The sequence below is a fragment of the Paroedura picta genome, chromosome 2 (genome assembly GCF_049243985.1).
Source record: "Paroedura picta isolate Pp20150507F chromosome 2, Ppicta_v3.0, whole genome shotgun sequence".
In the NCBI taxonomy this organism is placed as follows: Eukaryota; Metazoa; Chordata; class Lepidosauria; order Squamata; family Gekkonidae; genus Paroedura; species Paroedura picta.
In genome coordinates, this window is record NC_135370.1 from 125557347 (window position 1) to 125580172 (window position 22826).

The 22826-nt window shown below is 43.5% G+C and overlaps 1 protein-coding gene across 12 annotated transcripts in view; it reads left to right on the top strand.

Moving 5' to 3' along the window:
• Positions 1–22826, top strand: part of GPHN (gephyrin) — a 357972-nt gene that overhangs the window by 90708 nt on the left and 244438 nt on the right. For all 12 annotated transcript variants that reach the window (XM_077322479.1, XM_077322482.1, XM_077322474.1 and 9 more), the window contains exon 3: positions 18936–18993. In XM_077322479.1, the coding sequence (XP_077178594.1) occupies positions 18936–18993 (58 nt within the window). The remainder of the gene's footprint in view (positions 1–18935; positions 18994–22826) is intronic.

Here is a 22826-nt window from a genome sequence, read left to right on the forward strand (position 1 = left end):
ATCTCCCCCTAAGAAGAGTCTCCAGTCTGATCTTCCCTTCATATATCTGAAGACATGGCTCTTGAAAGCTCATCTGTAATCACTATGCCACAATTCCCAAAGGTTAGTCCTTTCCCACAATCAGCTAACATTCCAAACCACAGGTTCTTGACACCCATCTCTCCACAACCACACCCTCATTTGTCACCATGCCACCACAACACCCGTACACAACACACATATTCAACCTCATGCCCTTACAGACTGGACAACCCCTCTCCTTCCTCTTACCAATGCCAAGCTCTTTCTATCTTAATAACTCTCTTCCTTTCTACCTCCCTCTCTCTTTGCTATTTCACCCCCTCCCCCTTGCTAGCGCCCGTTGTATAGGCTACAATGGGCTTTAATTCTAGTCATATAATGTTCATTGTTTCCTATAAGAACCCTAAGGAGGACAATAGAATAAAGTCTGCAGGGTAGGTGGAATAATTAGTATTTCACTTCCACTTCTACTGGATGGTTTATTGGCTGCAAATGTGTCGGCAGGGGGATGACTGATTTTTTAATGCATGAATGTTGCTATTTATATCTATATAGTTTAGAATTTTCAGTACCTACCTGTGGTCGTAATCAAGGATATTAATTATTCTAGATGGGATGGATATGGCTAGGAGAAAAGAGTCAGGGATGAATGAGCAGGGCAGAACATTATAGCTTATCTTAATCAAGGCATCTATTTCAGACTGAGTCCTCAGTGGTCTGTTGCTCTCCAGAGTTCATCACTACTGCTTTAGCCCACAAATAGACAATGATAGCACTCTTCCCACAATAATGAAAACTGGTGGTCATAAGTCCACTACTTTAAATAAAGCCTTCTCTAGAAAAATAAAATGTGGCCATTTATGACTATGTTTCTAATTTTCCTTCCTTGGCAAAATGATAGAAAGTGCAGTGGCAGAACAACTTCAGGTCTTCCTGGATGACTCTTCTGCTCTCAGTCTGGACTATGGGATGGAGATGGTATTTGAATGTGGGCCAGGGCCGTGTCTCTTTGTTACTCTTACTGGACTTATCTGCAGTTTTGACACAGGGCATGCCATCCTTTTGAGCAGCTTGGAGATAGAATTAGAGATTAAAGGTTCTGTTGCATATGTAGGTCTACAGAGACCGAGAGCAGGGAATCCAGTTTGACTTTGAGGATGCATGAATTCCATTTGCTGATGCACAGGATCTAGCTTGCTATTAGTTATCTGTTTGTCCAAGTAGGGGGCTCCGCTTAGGGTCAATCACAGGCTTTGTTGAGAACCCCTCAACTGTATATGTTTGTATCGTGGGCTGTTTAGTTGTTCAGATGTAGGTGAACAATAAAAGAGCTGATTTTTTGGACACGAGCATCTCCATAACTTATTGAACATACTATTCAGCATGTTCTATTTTGGACCGGTTTAAATCATACCTTATTGGAAGGAACCAGAGAATTTCTATTGGGGACCAGCTGTCATAAGTGTGGGTTTAAAGTAGGCTGTCATCAGTATGCTAATGACACCCAGATCTGTGTCTTGTTATCCACACTGTCTGATGATGCTGTAGATGACCTGAACCAGTGACTTATTGCTGTAGATAAATAATTATGGGTCAGCAGGTTAACATAATCTTGACAAGATAAAGTTAATGCTGCTTGATAGTGTCCAGCTGACTCAGTCATGCACCTAGGAGTTATAGTGGATTCAGCACAGTTAATGGAAAAGCAATGTGGCTGTACAAATGGTATTTTACTATTTTCATTTATGCCAGAAGATGCCCCTCTCCAAGGTGCACTGATTACTTCTAGGCTAGACTATTATAAAACCGTTGCCAGGATAGGCTGAAGTAACTGGTTTTATTGTTTTATGGTTAAGGGGATTTTATTGTGGGGTTTTATGACTGTTACCCACCACAAGCTGCTTTGTACAGGAGTGGCATGTTATAAATTAAATAATAAATAATAAATATAACATACTCTACATGGGTCTATCCTTAAAGACCACTTTGAAACTCCAGTTGTTGCAGGATACCAGTGTATGCCCCCTTCAAGGATCACTGCCTTGTTGTGGCAAGGGGGCTTCCGTAGTTCAGTGAAGCTATGAGCTATACCGTGCAGGGCCACCCAAGATGGACAGGTCATAGCTGAGAGCTCTGACAAAAGGTGATCCACTGGAGAAGGAAATGGCAAACCACTCCAGTATCTTTGCCATGAAAACTCTATGGACAGTTCCAATAGGCATAACGATATGACGCTGGAAGATGAGCCCCTCAGGTCGGAAGGTGTCCAATATGCTACTGGGGATGAGCAGATGGCTAGTACGAGTAGCGCCAGAATAAATGAAGCGACTGGGCCAAAGCCGAAAGGACGCTCAGTTGTGGAAGTAACTGGTGGCGAAAAGACAGTCCGATGCTGTAAAGATTTTTATTCCATAGGAACCTGGAACGTCAGATCCATGAATCAAGGTAAGCTGGACGTGGTCAAACAAGAAATGACAAGACTGAACATCGACATTTTAGGAATCAGTGAACTAAAATGGACAGGAATGGGTGAATTTAATTCAGATGACCATCAGGTATACTACTGTGGACAAGAATCTCGCAGAAGAAATGGAGTAGCCTTCATAATCAATAAGAGAGTAGGAAAAGCAGTCTTGGGATTCAATCCCCAAAATGACAGAATGATCTCAGTTCGAATCCAAGGCAAACCTTTCAACATCACAGTGATCCAGGTCTATGCCCCAACCACTGCTGCTGAAGAGGATGAAGTTGATCAGTTCTATGAAGCCCTACAACACCTTCTAGAAGCAACGCCAAAAAATGATGTGCTTATCATCATGGGGGATTGGAATGCTAAAGTAGGAAGCCAAAAGATAACTGGGATAACAGGCAAGTTTGGCCTTGGAGTACAAAATGAAGCAGGGCACAGGCTGGTAGAATTTTGTCAAGAGAATACAATGGTCATAGCAAACACTCTTTTCCAACAACCCAAGAGACGACTCTACACATGGACATCACCAGACGGTCAACACAGAAATAAGATTGACTATGTGCTCTGCAGCCAAAGATGGAAAAGTTCTATCCAGTCAATAAAAACAAGACCAGGAGCTGATTGTGGTTCAGATCATGAGCTTCTTGTTGCAAAATTTAGGCTTAAATTGAAGAAAGTAGGGAAAAGCACTAGGCCACTCAGGTATGAACTAAATCATATCCCCAACGAATACACAGTAGAGGTGACAAATAGATTTAAGGAATTAGATCTGATAGACAGAGTGCCTGAAGAACTATGGACGGAGGTTCGCAACATTGTACAAGAGGTAGCAACTAAAACCATCCCAAAGAAAAAGAAATGCAAGAAATCAAAATGGCTGTCTGAGGAAGCTTTACAAATAGCTAAGGAGAGAAGGGAAGTGAAAGGCAAGGGAGAAAGAGAAAGATACACCCAATTGAATGCAGAATTCCAGAGAAAAGCTAGAAGAGATAAGAATGCCTTCTTAAATGAACAGTGCAAACAAATAGAAGAAAACAATAGAATGGGGAGGACCAGAGATCTTTTCAAGAAAATTGGAGATATGAAGAGAACGTTTCATGCAAAGTTGGGTATGATAAGGGACCAAAATGGTAGGGACCTCACAGAAGCAGAAGAGATTAAACAAAGGTGGCAAAATTATACAGAACAACTATACAAGAGCGAGCTTAACATCCCTGATGACCACAGTGGGGTAGTTACTGACCTGGAGCCAGACATCCTGGAATGTGAAGTCAAATGGGCCTTAGGAAGTCTGAGCAACAATAAAGCTAGTGGTGGTGACAGCATTCCAGTTGAACTATTCAAAATCTTAAAGGACGATGCAGTAAAAGTGCTACACTCAATATGCCAGCAAATTTGGAAAACTCAACAATGGCCACAGGATTGGAAAAGGTCAGTTTACATTCCAATCCCAAAGAAGGGCAATGCCAAAGAATGTTCAAACTACCGCACCATTGCACTAATTTCTCATGCTAGCAAAGTTATGCTCAAAATCCTACAAGCTAGGCTCCAGCAATATGTGGACCGAGAACTTCCAGAAGTACAGGCAGGATTTCGAAGAGGCAGAGGAACTAGAGATCAAATTGCCAACATACGCTGGATCATGGAGAAAGCTAGGGAGTACCAGAAGAACGTCTACTTCTGCTTCATTGACTATGCTAGAGCCTTTGATTGTGTGGAGCACAACAAATTGTGGCAAGTTCTTAAAGAGATGGGCATACCAGAGCATCTTATTTGTCTCTTGAGAAATTTATATGCAGGTCAAGAAGCAACAATTAGAACTGAACATGGAATCACTGACTGGTTCAAAATTGAGAAAGGAGTTCGGCAAGGTTGTATGCTGTCGCCTTGCCTATTTAACTTGTATGCAGAGCATATCATGAGAAATGCGGGATTAGAGGAGTCACAAATTGGGATCAAGATTGCAGGGAGAAATATCAACAACCTCAGATATGCAGATGATACCACTCTAATGGCAGAAAGTGAAGAGGAACTAAAGAGCCTGTTGATGCGGGTGAAGGAGGAGAGTGCAAAAGTTGGCTTGAAACTCAACATTAAGAAAACAAAGATCATGGCAACCGGCCCTCTCAATTCCTGGCAAATAGATGGGGAAGAAATGGAGATAGTGACAGATTTTATTTTCCTGGGCTCCAAGATCACTGCAGATGGGGACTGCAGCAAAGAAATTAAAAGACGCTTGCTCCTGGGGAGGAAAGCTATGGCAAATCTAGACAGCATCCTAAAAAGCAGAGACATCACCCTGCCAACAAAAGTGCGTTTAGTCAAGGCTATGGTCTTCCCAGTTGCAATGTATGGCTGCGAAAGTTGGACCATAAGGAAGGCCGAGCGTCAAAGAATTGAGGCTTTTGAACTCTGGTGCTGGAGAAGACTCTTGCGAGTCCCTTGGACTGCAAGGCGAACAAACCGGTCAGTCCTAGAGGAGATCAACCCTGACTGCTCTTTAGAAGGCCAGATCCTGAAGCTGAAACTCAAATACTTTGGCCACCTCATGAGAAGGAAGGACTCCCTGGAGAAGAGCCTAATGCTGGGAGCGATCGAGGGCAAAAGAAGAAGGGGACGACAGAGAATGAGGTGGCTGGATGGAGTAACTGAAGCAGTAGGTGCAAACTTAAATGGACTCCGGGGAATGGTAGAGGACTGGAAGGCCTGGAGGATCATTGTCCATGGGGTCGCGATGGGTCGGACACGACTTCGCACATAACAACAACAACCAGTGTCTGGTTACTACTTTGGGCACCAGAAAGAACATGCATATATCACCCCTTGCCTTAGATTGTTGTTCAAATTGTTATCTCAATTCTGTGGTTCTAGTTGTATTGCATTGTTCATTGGTTATGGCTCTGCACTTGTTTTATTTACTGCATATCTTAAGTCTCAGCAAGAAAGGAGAACCATAAACATCAATTAAGCAAAACTGCTTTACCATCAGCCACTGCAGAATACAACAGTGCCCTCTGTAGCAGATTTACATTTGTTACTTCAATGCTTATCCCCCCTGCCCACAGTGGGATGGGAGAAGTCACATAGTTGGGTTTCTCCTAATTGTTTCTGTATGAGGAGCAGGATTTTCTGTTCTATATAATTTTTACATGCCCACACTACTGGCATGATAAGCTGTATTACTGTCTCTATACAACTGTTTACAATTCCGGGAGATGTACGGACTAAGCTATATACCCTTTACTAGATTGTTGTGTTAGCAGCACTGACATATAGGATAATTGTAGGCAACATAATTGACCAATGAGTAAAATTTATCAGCAATATCAGACCAAAGTTTTTTTTGCTTTTCCCTTTTGGTATTGAGAAGTGATATCCCTCTCCTATTTAAAAATGGGCTGCAAGCCCCCCTCCTCCCCCTGCTCTCTTGGCTTTTAGGAGTGCAGGAAGGAGGTTAAGTGGTGGGGCTAGTGCATGGAGCATGCTCAAACTCTTGCCAGCTTGCCTGTTGTGTGCAAAGGGAAGAGCAGTGGAGCTGGTGTGTGGCACTTGCTCAGCATCCTGCTGGCCCCCTCATTGTGGGGGCAGCAGTGGGGCCCGGCAGGGTGAGCACTTGGCCTTCCAGTGGTTTCCCCATTGTGTGGGAGGGTGAGAGTAGCAGGGCTGGTGTGGGGCATGCACTCGGCCTCCTGCAACCTTCTCCGATATGCAGGAGGGGATGAGAGTGTCCAGGCTGGTGCAGAGCAGGCATTCAGTCTCCCGCCACTTTTTTCTTGTGCAGTATGGGGGGGGGGGGATAGTGGCAAGGCCAGGGTGGAGGGCACTCAGCCTCCTGCTGCTTTTGTTGGCATAGAGTGGGGGGATAGCAATGGGGAGGCACGAAGCAGGTGCTTGGCCTGGTCTCCTGCTGTTGTTGTCAACATGGAACAGGGGGTAAGAGCAGCAGGGCTAGCATTGTGTGTGGCTTGTCAGCCATCTTCACCCTCCTAGCAGCAGGGGGTGCTGGAATCATGGGGCATCTGGCTGGTGCTAGGCTGGCTGGCTGGCTGTCATGACCCTTCCTGAGGCCAAGAGGGCAGGGAGCGGGGTTTGCGGTAAGATATGGTTGGACCTGCTGTGCCAAGCTCCTAGCCTTACCTGGTGGTGGCTCATTCTCCTCAGGCTTCCAATGACAATCTTGGGCTGTATCAACAGAAGCATCACATCAAAATTACACGATATCATAGCCCCACTTTATACCGCATGAAGAATCACTTCAGAAAGGATTTGGACAAAATTGAAAGAGGTCAGAGGAGAGCAGTGAGAATGATCTGGGATCTGGGGACCAAACCCTGTGAGGAAAGGCTGAGGGACTTGGGAATGTTCAGCCTGGAGAAGAAGAGATTGAGAGGGGAAAAGATTGCTGAGTATTTGAAAGGTTGTCAGAGGAGGGCAGTGAAATGTTCCTGTTGGCAGGACAGGACCCACAGTAATGGGATTAAACTACGTGGAGAACGATATTGGCTAGATATTAGGGGGGAAAATTCAGTCAGAGTAGTTCAGCAGTGGAATCGACTACCTAAGGTGATGGTAGCTCCCCCTCACTGTTAGTCTTCAAGCAGCAGTTGGACAGATACCCTGGATTCTTTAGGTTGATCCTACATAGAGCAGGGAGTTCAACTAGATGGCCTGTAAGGCACCTTAGAACTCTCGGATTCTGTGACGTGGCAAACCCCCCTCACTGGGGAAAGGTCATCACCTTCCTTGGAGGATGTCTCCCAGTGAAGGTCAATCAGAGGTCCCCGAAGCTTCCCGATGGCACGCCAGCTCCTCTGAGTATAAGGATCCTCCTTCCATGGGCCAATTAGAGGGTTGGCATGTTGTCAGAAGGACCCTTCACATTTTATGTGATATAACCTGGGATGCAGGAGAGTAGCTGTCTTGTAATCACTGCTCTTTCCCTCTTTCATGTTTACATGTCTCACTGTCCATTGAGTAGGTTGCCCATCTATTCCTGCAACATTTCTTGTTGCCTTGCCATACAAGATACTGTAGATAATGAGAGAATGAGGAAAGTTGTTAGGAAAATTGTGTCTGTAGTTCAGAATTCAGAGATAGAGCAGAGTTTGGCTAATAGTTCGTTATCCCTAAATGATATTCTACAATTACGGTTTTAGAACAGAAAACTGAGAAAATGGCATTCAAAAAGTGAGTTCCTTATTAGATCTTGTGTCTTATTTCCAGAAGGCACAAAACCTTCTCCAATAACTACTTTAACTTGCTTTGAAGTTACATTGTGAATTTGGAAAGCACACACTTTTGGCAGCTTAAAGTAAGGAGCACTGCAACTATGAAACATATCTTGACATTTATCCAAGATAGTAATAGGCATGAATAAGCGCTTAAAATCAGGTGAGAAAACCAGCTGAGGTTTTGATTGCTACTCCAAGAAATATTATATTTTGTGCTTGGAAGAAAATGTTCAAGTTAAAAAATATAGCTGATTGTTAAGGCAGTTTTGCATTAAGCTTAACAGTTACGGTATCTAAAAATAGAGGATTTTAAAAAAGATTTTTATATTTTTGGCTTAATGCTTTGTCAGCTTCAGATTTTTCTCTCTTAATCTAGTCTTGATTTCTCCTCTTGCTTATGGAAGAATGAAAAGTATGCTGGCAGTGACCTGTTTGAAGTACAAACTGTTTATTTTATACAGTCCTTTCTCTAATCAAAGATAACTAACCAACAGTTAGATCCATTTAATCCAGCACACTCCTTCTGTAATCAGTGGAGGTGTCCTAAAATTGACAAATGGGAGGAGGTGGATTTTAGCATATCCAGTTCTGTTTTGAATAGCATGGAGTTTTCCCTCTCAGAATCTCATTATGTGCTTTTAAAAAATGATTTCAATTCTGTATTACATTAATACCACATTTAAGAAGATATGTGTTCACTGAAGTTAGAACTCCACATGCAACTAAAATTAGACTTTAAGTTTTGCCTGCAATTAAAACCAATGCTGAAAAGACAATCCTTGTTTAAAAAAAGAAAAAGAAAAAAGGTTTTGCCTTTTTGTTTGCTGTTCTGGTGTAATTAGAAAATAAAGAAACCTGTGTCTTATTATGTGGTTTATATACAGTGGTCCCCAACCCCCGGTCTGGGGACTGGCACTGGTCCGTTAATCAGTCAGTACCGGGCCGCGGCTCCTCCTTGTCCTCCTCCCCAGCTGCTGCCTCAGGGGCTGCCCTGCCACTCTGCCGCTGGCTCACCTTTGGTACTCTCCAGCAGCCGCCATGGCTGGGGCTCCCCCTTGGCGTGGCACTGTGCAGCAGCAGCTGGCAGCACCTCCCAGCGGGCAGCGGGAAGACAGGAGCGCCGGCGGGAAAGCATTTGGAGCAAGGGCTCAGGCAATGGCCCTTGGCAAAAGACTAGCCCCCCCCCCCCCGGGCCACAGTAAAATTGTCAAGTGTTGACTGATCCCTAGTGATAAAAAGGTTGGGGACCACTGGTTTATATATATATTTCTTTGGCTCAAAGCTTGGGATTCATAAACAGCAGTCTCTCAAATCTATTAGAATTTGGGGAAGCACGCAGTCTTATTCTTGTTGTTCTATAAAGTTTTGGAGGTATAAATGACTTCACACTTGAACTTGTGTTTCCTAACTGAGAGATGCTCACCAGTATGAGCTGTCAATATTTATGTGTTTTGAGCTTGACCCTATACTTAGTCTTCCTCATATCTTAAGCAACATTTATAATTTACAGTAAGTTAATAAAAAACCTGATAGATATGAGATGATTTGCCAACATAGTATGAATTCCAAATCAGACTGGTTCTGGTTATCACCTTTAAGGCCATACGCGGTCTGGGCCCAGTGTACCTGAGGGATCGCCTCTCTACTTACACCTCCCAAAGAGCCTTACGCTCCAACACTTTGAATCTTCTGGTGATCCCTAGCCCCAGGGAAGCCCGCTTGACCTCAACCACGGCCAGATCTTTCTACATCCTGGCCCTCGCCTGGTGGAACATGACTCTAGAGGAGATCAGGGCCCTGATGGAACTTGAACAGTACCCACAGGGCCTGCAAAAGGGAGCTCCTCCAAAAGGCATTTGGTTGAAATTGGCCTGAACCACCACTTCCCATGGGCCCTCCACCTGGACGTCCCTCCTATGGCACCCACTACAATTCTGCCCAATCTACATGCCGGGCCAATCTGTGCACACAGTGAAGAGCAGGACCTTCCAAGCCCAGCTTCTCCCCCACATACGATGTCTAGGCAGGGACAAAAAAGTCCTATTCAGCTGAATGGGGCATTTTTTAACCTCCCATGAAGGTGGGATTGTGTTGAATAAAACATCTTTTCTAACACTGAAGTTTAGAAACACACAGCTATCTTTTGTAATAAAGTGCTAATTTTCACTTTAAGGAATATACACCTTACAGAATCATTTCTTTTTAGTCTTCTTAGCCTTAAATTGAATTTTGGAAAATATTTCATGTATCACATGAAATATTTCATGTGTCAAATCATGCTTCAGTTTAGGTGCCTAAAGACTGGAAAGGTTAACATCTATAAACTTGAACACATGAAACTGCTCTAGATTGAATCAGACACTTGTGGGGAGATGAGGGGGAAAGGTGGTTGTAAACTGCTTTGAGATTCCTTTGGGTAGTAAACAGCAGGGTACAAAAATCCAGTTCTTCTTCTTCTAAGGAACAACCATGAAAGAAGCATATGGGCACATAACCTTTTATCAACAGTAAAAAAATGGAGACAGAAGGAGCACCTGTGTACGGTGACTTCTCCATGTGGATTAAGGCAGGTGGACATTTCGGTGTCTGTGGCCTAATTCACACAAGAAGGGAAATGAGGTTGAACGCAGAACTGGGAGGAATTGGTCACCATGTAATCTCCCCCTAAGAAGAGTGTCCTGTCTGATTTTCCCTTCACATATATGAAGAAATGGCTCTTGAAAGCTCATCTATAAACACTAGGCCACAATTTCCAAAGGTCAGTCCTCTCCCACACTCAGCGAACATTCTAAACCACAGGTTCTTGATACCCATATCTCCACACCCAAGCCCTCATTTGTCACCATGCCACCAAAACCTTCCACACAACACATGCAATAAACAACACACATATTAAACCCTAACAGACTGGACAACTCTTCCCCTTCCTCTTCTCACCGCCAAACTCTAGCACCCATTGTATTCCTGGATTCAACGGGCTTTGCCCCTAGTAACTACATAATTGGGATACCACCTTGCTCCGAAAGACTTTCAATGCATATGGTATGTGAGAACTTCCTTTTTAAAAAAAAGTCTTAAAGTTCCTGTAGCTCTCTTTGAGAAGCAGAAGAGATTTTAAAAAGTGGCAGAATTATACAGAAGAACTATACAAGAGCGAGCTTAACATCCCTGATAACCACAATGGGGTAGTTACTGACCTGGAGCAAGACATCCTGGAATGTAAAGTCAAATGGGCCTTAAGAGGTCTGAGCAACAATAAAGCTAGTGGTGCTGACAGCATTCCAGTTGAACTATTCAAAATCTTAAAAGATGATGAGGTAAAAGTGCTACACTCAATATGCCAGCAAATTTGGAAAACTCAACAATGGCCACAGGATTGGAAAAGGTCAGTTTACATTCCAATCCCAAAGAAGGGCAATGCCAAAAAAATGTTCAAACTACCACACCATTGCACTCATTTCTCATGCTAGCAAAGTTATGCTCAAAATTTTACAAGCTAGGCTCCAGCAATATGTGGACCGAGAACTTCCAGAAGTACAGGCAGGATTTCGAAGAGGCAGAGGAACTAGAGATCGAATTGCCAACATACGCTGGGTCATGGAGAAAGCTAGGGAGTTCCAGAAGAATATCTACTTCTGGTTCATTGACTATGCTAAAGCCTTTGATTGTGTGGAGCACAACATATTGTAGCAAGTTCTTAAAGAGATGGGAATACCAGAGCATCTTATTTGTCTCTTGAGAAACTTATATGCAGGTCAAGAAGCAACAGTGAGAACTGAACATGGAATCACTGATTGGTTCAAAATTGAGAAAGGAGTTCGGCAAGGCTGTATCCTGTCGCCTTGCCTATTTAACGTATGCGGAGCACATCATGAGAAAGGCGGGATTAGAAGAGTCACAAATTGGGATCAAGATTGCATGGAGAAATATCAACAACCTCAGATATGTAGATGATACCGCTCTAATGGCAGAAAGTGAAGAGGAACTAAAGAGCCTGTTGATGCGGGTGAAGGAGGAGAGTGCAAAAGTTGGCTTGAAACTCAACGTCAAGAAAACAAAGATCATGGCATTCTACCCACCCTCCCTCTCAATTCCTGGCAAATAGATGGGGAAGAAATGGAGATAGTGACAGATTTTATTTTCCTGGGCTCCAAGATCACTGCAGATGGGGACTGCAGCAAAGAAATTAAAAGACGCTTGCTCCTGGGGAGGAAAGCTATAGCAAATCTAGACAGTATCCTAAAAAGCAGAGACATCACCCTGCCAACAAAAGTGCGTCTAGTCAAGGCTATGGTCTTCCCAGTTGCACTGTATGGCTGTGAACGTTGGACCATGAGGAAGGCCAAGCATCAAAGAACTGAGGCTTTTGAACTCTGGTGCAGGAGAAGACTCTTGCGAGTCCCTTGGACTGTAAGGCGAACAAACCAGTCAGTCCTAGAGGAGATCAGCCCTGACTGCTCCTTAGAAGGCCAGATCCTGAAGCTGAAACTCAAATACTTTGGCCACCTCATGAGAAGGAAGGACTCCCTGGAGAAGAGCCTAATGTTGGGAGCGATCGAGGGCAAAAGAAGAAGGGGATGACAGAGAATGAGGTGGCTCGATGGAGTTACTGAAGTAGTAGGTGCAAATTTAAGTGGACTCCGGGGAATGGTAGAGGACAGGAAGGCCTGGAGGATCTTTGTCCATGGGGTCATGATGGGTCGGACACGACTTCGCTCCTAACAACAACAACAAGCTCTCTTTGGGCAGAGTCAGTTACATGGGAATGCTGAGCTGATCATGAGCCAGACTTTTGGAACACTGCACCTAAATATCTCTAACCTGTTCAATCTCATGGCCGTTAAACTGCTACTGGCATTTGATAAACCTTTTAGAGAAAAGAAGAATTTTTGGTCTTAAAAGATTAATTGTTAAATCAATCTTTGCAGTAAATCCTAATTCTTCTGACTTCTATTTGTAGCCATAATAATGCTAGGGTTGAGTCTATTGCGGTTGCGCAAGGAGCGAGGAAATAACATGATAATGCTTTGCAAGTGTATTTCTTTTAACTCTTTAGGTTCCCTCTAAGTATTTTATTGTCAACTAGCAATTAAGCCTGCTGTAGTTTAAATACAGCGGGCGCTAGGGCAGCAATGGGGGTGAGGGGGTGGCTGTGCGGCCTGGGGTGGGTGGGCACGTGCCGTAGGCGGGCTGGGGTGAGGGCGTCCCGCGTCGGCTGGTTTCTTCTGTGGATGTCTTGCCGGGACAGGCCCTATCTGAGGCGTCCTTGGCTGAGCGTTCTCGGAATCCGCAGAGAGGTGAAAGGGTGGATTGCCTAGGGGTGGCGGCTGCGGCTCCGGCGTCGTGGCTGCGGCCTGTGCTGGCGCCAGCCACTTGCGGGAGAGGCGGTGGCCACGCCGTTGCTGCGGCCGGCGCCATTGGGGGCGGGCTGCCGTTGCAGGTGCGGCGGCGTGTGGCAGCACCTGGAGGATTCGAGGAGTGGCAGAGAGGTCCAATCTGCGGGCGAAGGCGGGAGCGGGTCTGGCCCGGCTATCGGCACCCTCCCTCATCATGGACAGGGCCCTCCTTAGGTGCCCTTAACCAATTATTTAATCCACTCCGCAGGAGCGGTTAAAGATAATTTACTAAAGTTAATGCTGGGGTTGAGTGCAGATTGGCCCTCAGTGGGGGATATGTCCCTAATAGGGAGAGGTTCAATTCAGAGGCTTCTCCACCCTCCTGTTCACCTTCCTCCTTACTGCCACTTCCAGGCAGGGAGCAGGGGAGGCTGGCTGGCTGACTGCACCAGCATGAGCTCAGCATCTGCCAAGGGAGACTGCCGGCTATGTATCACAGGTTCTCTTGTTCCTTGGAAGGGGTTGAAAATATTTCCTTGCTATTCAACAGAATTTGATACAAAGTTGATACCCAAATGGTAAGGTGATGCAGAGGGCAGATGAGGATCCAAGAGAGCAGGTTGTGACACTTCCAACTCCATCAGTTGTCCAAAGACCATTATTTCCAGCTTTACTCCACCATGCTGGTCTCTCCCAGATGTCCTCCATCATAATCATAGAAACTGTGGAAGATTCATCCCTAGATGTATTTTCAACATCTGTAAAGCTGACAACCATAAAGTCAAAATTCAAATGCATCTATACTAAATGACATTTTCCCCTTGAGAATGCTTCTGTGTTCTTGCACGCATTTTAGAGATAGTGTTTGAGAATCCGTGTCTACCCTGTAAGAGTCTACAGCAGGAATCTCTGCGGATGATTCTTCTCCAGCCCTGGGGTCATTAAGTTTCTTTTTAAAAGCCCAATCCTCCCCAGGTTCAACACCAAATTGCCAGGAATTCCCCAGCCCAGAGTTGGCAATCCTAGCAGTGACATTTCACTCTCCCATCCCACTGCTGGCATCTCTTGGTGATTTCTGTGAGCCGCTGTGTATAGGCACAAAACAAGAAGACTTACCCCTCCTCTTAAATCACTGCAGAGAGAAAGAGAGTTTAGTCTCTTGGGGAAGGGATCTAAACACGAATATTTTTTTTAGCTAAAACTTTGGAGTTTCTTTTGCACTGGCCCAGAACCCACAAATTATTCCATAGATGAAAGCTTGTCTGAGCAACCTGTTCATTCCATTACAAGCAGCTGTGCAAGTTTTTTAGTCTCTGCACATATTGCCGGACTGGGGTATCAGACTGGGGTATTGTGAAATTCAAAATAATGCCAAGATTTCATATCTTGGGAACTATCAGCTGCTGGCAGTTCATACTTTGTACACACTGCCAGCAGTTGATAGTTCCAAGATTTGAAATCTTGGCATTCATTTTGAATAAATTTAAAAACTAATACTTTTTGTTTAGACTAACCAAAACAACAACACAGAATGCCCACTTTCAAGCCAGCCAGAATTCTCAAGGCTGGATATTTAAAAGCTTAAAGAACATGGAGCTTAGGGACATGGAGCGAAAAAAAAGCTTAGGGACATGGAGAGAGAAAAAATCACTTGGCCACTAATTGATCTAAGTGTGTACCTGTGTGCCACCAACAAGATAGAAGCTTTAATGTTCATGCATACTTGGTAGTGTGGGTATACATGAAAGCTTATACCTTGAATAAAACTTTTTGGTTACTAAAGTTGCCCCTGGACTCAAACATTGTTCATGGGCCCTGATTACAAGTTATCTTTATCAGCATCCTGTTTAGAATTCCATGCTGACTTTGACATTAATGGTTATGAGGTGCGCATGATATCACGATCCCATATGGAATCCCAACAAGGATTCATAACCATTCTTCTGTGCAGCCACACATGGAACTGCACGTGTGCAGCCCAACCATTTGGAAGATTTTCCAGCTAATTTCTTCAGCCTATAAGCACAGCAGGGGATCCTGTGAAAATTGTTCTTGTTGACTTCTTAGAGTTTTTTCTCTTCAGGATTTTCTTGGAGGATTATGTTTCTTTTTGTAAAAAATATCTCAGAAGTATTTGTTTAAAAATCATAGAGTTGGAAGGGATCTCCAGGATCATCTAGTCCAACCCCCTGCACAATGCAGAAACACATACCTGCTCACCCACAGTGACCCCAATTTCATGCCCCAGTGATCCCCCCACCAAATATCTCCAGAATCCAGTCTGGCCTGGAGGAAATTCACCAATCATCCCATAGTGGGGATCAGCAATTCCGTAGGTATGCAAGGAAGGACCACCAAAGACAAACACTGATATATCCCTTCCTGCCCGCCCACTTACAATTTGCCTATGTTCATAAAACCAGCATTTCTGACAGATGACTATCTGGCGTCATCTTGAAAATGTCCAAAGACGGAGAATTCATCACCTCCCTAGGAAGCCAGTTCCACTGAGGAAATGTTCTGTCAGGAACTTCTTCCAGATGTTAAACCGAAAACTCTTTTGAATTAATTTCAACCCATTGAAATGTTCCTCCTGTGGGAAAAAAATTGCAGAAATAAATGCACTGTGTCTAAATTGTTTTGGTAAGGCTTAGAAGCTAAGAACCAACACCTTAGATCCAGAATTCACCCTGTAGCCAGTACAGCTGCTGAAGAATAGTACAAATATGGGCACTCCAGAGAGTATCTGTGACGTCTTGGGCAGCTGCATTCTAGACCAGTTGTAGTTTCTGAGTCAAGGATAAGGTTAGACCTAGCCTAGAGATGATCATTGCATGGGTCAGAGTAGCGAGGTGCTCCAGGGCCAAGTAGGGCACTAGCAGCTTAGCTTGATGAAGGTGAATGTTCAGCCCCTCCCGGAATCCCATCTCGGAGGCCACGCTTGGAGGTAGGCCTTCCTGAAGCCCCAATGATCTGCAGACTCACCCGCACTGTAGTGGCTTCTGTGGCCACATTCCCAGCCAACGCTAGAACAGAGAGGTGTGGCGTTCCACCAGGTGCCACTGCCACACTGGAGATATGTTGCAGGCTGGCTCAGGTCAGTGTGGAGCCCACCCAATGGCCGCTGAGCTGGCTCAGCAGGGCCTCGGCTGGGGCAGTTGCACCAACCCTGGATGGGCATGGCAGCTGGTGGCAGCTAGCATAGGAATATGCCATGCCCCTGCCCTTTTAAAAGGTTCCACTTAATATTTCTGGTAAGGCCTAGGAGGAGGAGCTGGTTCAGCACTTAACACCCTCTAAGGGTGACTGGTCCACCCCTAATTGCTTCCTCCTCCAACCGGTTTGCCTGTCTGTCCAGCAGCCAGCCAATCACCTTCTGTCCCCCACCCCTGACCATTTCCTCCTCCTTCCATTTATCTCTGAGGCTTGGAGGCTGCAGATCCCTGCCACTTGAGAGCTGCCCCTGCCAGTGAGTTCTCTAACAGCTGCCTTCAGCCTTTCCTGGTTCTGGGGTGAGGCGGAGGCCATACGAGTTCTTCCATTCCACCCCTCCCCCATCTAGCGTCTGTTGTATTCCTGAATTGTATTCTTGAGAGCCAGTTTGGTATAGTGGTTAGGAGTACGGACTTCTAATCTGGCATGCCAGGTTCGATTCTGCGCTCCCCCACATGCAACCAGCTGGGTGACCTTGGGCTCGCCACAGCACTGATAAAACTGTTCTGACCGGGCAGTGATATCAGGGCTCTCTCAGCCTCACCCACCCCACAGGGTGTCTGTTGTGGGGGGAGGAAAGGGAAGGCGACTGTAAGCTGCTTTGAGCCTCCTTCGGGTAGGGAAAAGCGGCATATAAGAACCAACTCTTCTTCTTCTTCTTTTTCTTCTTGAATAAAACGGGCTTATATACAAGAGCCAGCTTGGTGTAGTGATTAGGAGCGCCAATTTCTAATCTGGTGAGCTGGGTTTGATTCCCCGCTCCTTCTCCAGCTGGGTGACCTTGGGCTCGCCATAGCCCTGATAAAGTTCTGACTGAGCAGCGATATCAGGGCTGTCTCAGCCTCACCTACCTCACAGGGTGTCTGTTGTGGGGAGAGGAAAGGAAAGGTGAATGTAAGCTGCTTTGAGACCCCCTTGGGTAGAGAAAAGCAGCATATTAGAACCAACTCTTCTTCTTCAGAGGTGGTTGGGTCTCGTGGCTTCCACTACTTCCACTATTCCTTATGCCAGACTTTAGATAAGATCTTTACAAAACTGGTTTATCCATGTTTTCAACCCTGATGTCAGTCATAGAACCTTAGACAGTTCTTGTGCCCAGACAGGTCATCATATTGTTCTGGTGGACCCTTGATTTACTTGATTTACCCTTGATTTACTGAAGGGCATTTGCCTATGGCTTTTCTTTCACCTCAGGTGTTGGTTGCCACAGGTGTGTCATTAGGCATGGAATAAGTAGCACATGCAACAACAGGAAATGAGAGATAGGATGCAAAGAGAGGGGGGAAAGTGGGGGAAAGGTGTTCTACTTGAACCTGGGAGACTGTTGTTATGGTGATCAGAAGAGAAACAATAGAAGCTGATGACTGGTAATAATATATCTTATTTAATGTGTAGTACAAAGTAAACAGTCCAACAAAGTCAGTAAAGCCAAAGTCCAAACGAGCCCTGGAGGAACCAAAGTCATTTTCAAATTAAATCTTCATCAGTGGATCTTCAATGCTACTTGTACGCTAGTTGAACAATTTTAGACAATATAAATTTGTTGAGATCACCTTAAATATCCAATGGACCAATGCTGGTTCCTGAGCTTTAATCTGTGTGGGGGATCCTGTGGAAAATCCTACAATATGGTGATAGCATTACTGTTCTTCCCATAAACAATCATCCAATGAAATGTACAATGCAAAATGGAAAACAATTACAAAAATAATAAAACATATGTAAATAACCATTATATTTGCATGAAAATTGTTAAATAAGTTAATCATAGCTCCCCCCCCCTTCCTGTGTCTCATGGAATTTTCAGTTAAAAACTTAAGATGACTACTGGAAGGAGTGTTCCAGCCTTCTGGAAACCAAAAGATTTAGAGATTATGCAAAGGATATGTATTAAAGGTTTTTTTTAAAAGTAGTATTAAAACTTTTCAACATAAAGATTTCACCATGAAAAGCTTAAGAACTAAAGTCTGTGCTTGTACTGGTCTTACCTCAGAAATTTCAACCCCTGGTTACTCCTGACCTTTTCCATCTATTTATGTTAAATAAAATAAGGTTGTTATTGAATTTCAAAACTCCTCATACGCCATTTAATTTGCTTATGATAATATGGGTTCCTGGTCCTTCCCTCAGGTTTCTAGGCTGAGCCAACAACCCAAAATACTCTTCTGTGACAGGGTGGGACAGCTAGAAGCTTCAACCAAGGGGGGTGGGAGCACATTACTAAGGCAATTCAATCACAGAAGCGATAAAAAAATGAAGAGAAGTAGATGGAGTCCTCATTTATAGCAAGCAACAAGTAAGGTGTTTTTACAAGCGGATTTCCTTTTACTCTTCCATACACATCATTTGTTAGACTTTGATCATTGTCCATACAATAATATATGAAGAGGAGAAATATGTATTGTAAAAATATACTGAAATGAAAATTTGCGTTGCGAAGCAAGAGCTACTTTTAAGTTTCATATTTTGCCTAATATATGTCTTAATCAGGATGCTGGTGTGCAATGTTGCATTTTATTATGCATAAATTGTACGGCCTTGGCCCAGAAGTTAACTATAGGAAGGAGGGCTTCTGTTTTCTGAATTAAATGGCAATAAAAATATCAGCATCTCCCATGCTACGTATGATTGGATTTTGAGAATGTGTTCTTTTCCAAATTACAGGTTGGGTGGGACTATATCAGCATACAAAATAGTGCCCGATGAAATAGAAGAGATTAAGGTACAGTATTCTTTTCTTCAGTACTTATATTTTTGTTGTTGAAAAGTTTTTGCAGTGTTGAAACTTTCATTTTTATTCACGCTGGATACACAGTGATGATTTCACTGCAAAATTTTAAAAGTTCCTCTTTCAGTGGTTAACATGACAACTGGAATAATCTGCATAATTAATTAACAATAATTAAAAATTGCTTTTGGCATTTCTATTCTTATGTTGACGTCCCCTTTACAAAGATGTTTGAATAATTATTTCAGCTGTTTCTGTAAAAAACAGAAATGTTTGAGTAAACCTGGAAAGTGGATACACAGGTTTTTCTGTCCTTTTTTGTTTTTTAACAGTTTCCTCCTTTTTGCTGTTATTTAGTTAAAATAAATAGAGTCTTTGAGTTGGATCCAGATTAACATTAGTGTTAGAACCTTGCAGAAACAGTTTTCCATCTGCTTTCTTTTTATCCAACAGCCTCAGGTGGTTGGGGGCTCTCTTAGGATGCTTTGCAGTATGAGAGATGCAGTGAGGAGTGAGACCTGGTAGGAATTGTTCTCCCTCTCTTCAGCTCCTGGAATCCTACCTTCTGTTCATGAGACTATCATGGAAGAATGAAGGAGAATGATTCCTGCTAGGTCTCTTGCTCACTGAAGCCCATATACAACATTCTATTCTATAGAGTTCCCAGATCCTCAGATCCCAGCTTTTCAGAAGGTGCAGCAGTCTGCTGGGGAGGAGAAAACTGATTTAAAAAAAACGTAACATTGAATCCAACCCTAAGATTACTTTAGCCTACATCAGATTTCCTTAACAAGTTAAGCCAGTAGCTCGTCATCTGACTGGCTAGTAGAATGGTGATTGTTGAGCTAAGTGGGTGCATCACAGCTTCACCCACTTCACTTATTATTTATTTACATTATTTATAGTCTACCTTTATTATTAAGATTCAAGGTAGATTAAACAGTGTAAGTCAATATAGCCAACAGGATTGGATACAGTAGAAGCAGACAAACAGAATACAGTAGATAATCTACACTTCTTATTTCTTTACCAAAGCTCTTTTCTGAACCATTTCATTACAATATAGCCCTATGACTGAAGAAACTTTCTTGAATAATTGTGCTTTGCATAGTTTGTGAAAAGCCAGTAGAATGGGAATCTTCTAACTTTGTCATGTAGGGGCCACAACAGAAAATGCACACATATTGGCAGTTGCCTATTTGACCTGTTTGCAAAAGCCCTGCTCATGGTTGGCCACTTGTTGTAAAGGACCACCTACCAGGAACATATTTTACCATATCTTAAAACAGCTATTTGGCTGCCAGTTTGCTTCTGAAGCCAATTCAGGGTTCTGGATGTGACATTTAAAGCCACAATCTAGGACCCAAATATCTAAAGGACCATCTTCTCCCATATATACTCATGTGTCAACTGCAGTCCTCAGATTGCCATCTATTGGCAGTTCCCTCTATCTGGCATCAACCAGAGTCAATGACTCCTCCATTGTCACTTCCACTTGGTGGAATGGGCTTTGCGAGGCACTGTATTTAGATATTTTTAGGAGGTCCTGTGAGGTTGTTTTATTTGCCATTACTACCATTACTGCATGTAGCTTTGATCCCTGCTCATCTTGGTGGATAAAATCTTGCCTGAATAGTGTACAGGAATTGTTGCTGAGGGTCAGTAATGCCACTCTAAATGAGGTAGCTTCCCTAGAGTTTTGAGACTAGTTATTTGCTCTTATTAAAGAAGCTTTCTTTAGATAGGGGGATGGTGTCCAGTTCTTGGCTAATCTCAAGTCTGGCATTACTACAGAAGGGAAGGAGAGTGTGGTTGCTGAACAATTTTATATTTGCCTGGATGACATTTTTGCCTTTAGCCCTTTTTACTGTTGGATTCATGCTTTGTTAAGGAATAGAATGGTAATTGTTGTTCTAATGGACAGTCTCCAATTATTACTACAACTACTAGTATATTTATTTCCCACCCTCTCTCTGATGACTTAGGGCAAGTTTATGTATTGATGTGGGGCATGCTTTACTGCTATTGCCTGATATTTTGGCAACCTTTTTTATGATTAACCTCTCACCATGATTGAAGCATTTGGAGACTTGAATGGACATTAGTGATGGAGCATTTGAATGCTCTGGTTGGAGATGCTGAATTAACTGCTTCAGATTTGTTTTGTGTGGTTCCACAGGGTTCAGATGTTTTATCCTTGCCAGAGAATTAGGAATACTGAACATTCTCTACATAAGAACTTTGAAACATCCTCAACTGTTTACAGAGCATTTACAGTAGTGGTTCCCACCTCCTTGGTTCCCTGGCCACATCCCTAGTCCCCCCCCCCCCCACATGTACGAACACACCTTTCCTGGTGTTAGGTCTATTGCAAATACAAAAAAAACATTATATTGCCTATATTTCTTTTTTGGTTGTTGTGCAGCGACATATATTAATCTAGAAAAAATTAATAAGTTCTTTGTAGATGTCATTTGTAAAAACTACTTTGGGTCCTCATTGGGAAGAAAGGGAAAGAAAGAGAGAGGGCGATAGAAGCAAGCAATGTGAAATCCCATGGCTAGGAGCAAGCAGTAGAAGGCTTCCAGCCTCACAAAGATAGAGAATTTTGGGGAAGGGTTGCCAACCTTGTGTCAGGAAATTCCTAGAGATCTGAGGTAGAGCCTGGGAACTATACAGTCTGAGGAGGGGAAGGAGCTCAGCGGGAATTGGATCCCACCCAGCCCACCTTCTGAAACTGTCATTTTCTTCAAGAAGCTAAGCAGGGTTGGCCCTGGTCAGCATTAGTATTTAACTCCGTTAAATTCTTAACTTGTCTTGCCGAAAGCATCATTTCCCAGAAAGTAGAGAGGGGAATCAGGGGGTCTGCTATTTTAAACTTGATTCTCATCAATAGGGAAGAACTGGTAGATGAGGTGGAAGTAGTGGGCACCCTTGGTAGCAGTGACCATGTGCTTTTGGAATTTTCAGCTGTGGGAAAGAGAAAACCTTTATGTAGTCGTACGTATAGATTGGACTTCAGGAAAGCTGATTTTCACAGACTTAAAGGTATGTTACGTAGAGTCCTGTGGTCAGAAAGACGTAAAGAGATGGGAGTCCAAGAGGCCTGGGAGTTTCTTAAAAGTGAAATACTGAAGGCTCAATCACAAACAATTCCCTTGAGAAGAAAAGATGGAAGGAGCCTAAGGAAGCCAAGTTGGCTCCATAAGCAGTTATCAAAAGATTTGAGGAATAAAAAAGAGTCATATAGGAAATGGAAGAAAAGCCTTATTACCAAGGATGAGTATAAACAAAAAAACAATAATTGTTACAATGTTCTAACAATAAGTGTTAGAAAAGCTAAAGCTCAATATGAGCTTAGGCTAGCGGCTTCTTATATTTCAAGCAAGAAAAAGAATAGGGACACCATAGGACCACTGCAAGGACAAGAAAGTGAAATTATAACAGATGATGAAGAGATTGCTGAACTGCTTCTATTTCTCCTCAGTCTTCTCTTGTGAGGGAAATAGTGATCAATGTGGCAAAAAACATTAACACAACACGGGGGAGGGGAATGCTGGCCTAGGCTCACTGTTGGAGCAGTCCACAAAAACCTAGTTTCTTTAAATGAAACAAAGTCTTCTGGGCCAAATGAACTGCATCCAAGGGTACTAAGAGAACTTGCAGATGTCATCTTTGAACCTCTGTCCATTATTTTTGACACTTCTCGGAGAACAGGTGAGGTACCAGATGATTGGAGGTAGGCAAATGTTCTCCCCATCTTCAAGAAAGGGAAAAAGGTGAATCCAGTAATTATTGACCCATCAGCTTGACATCTGTAGCTGGCA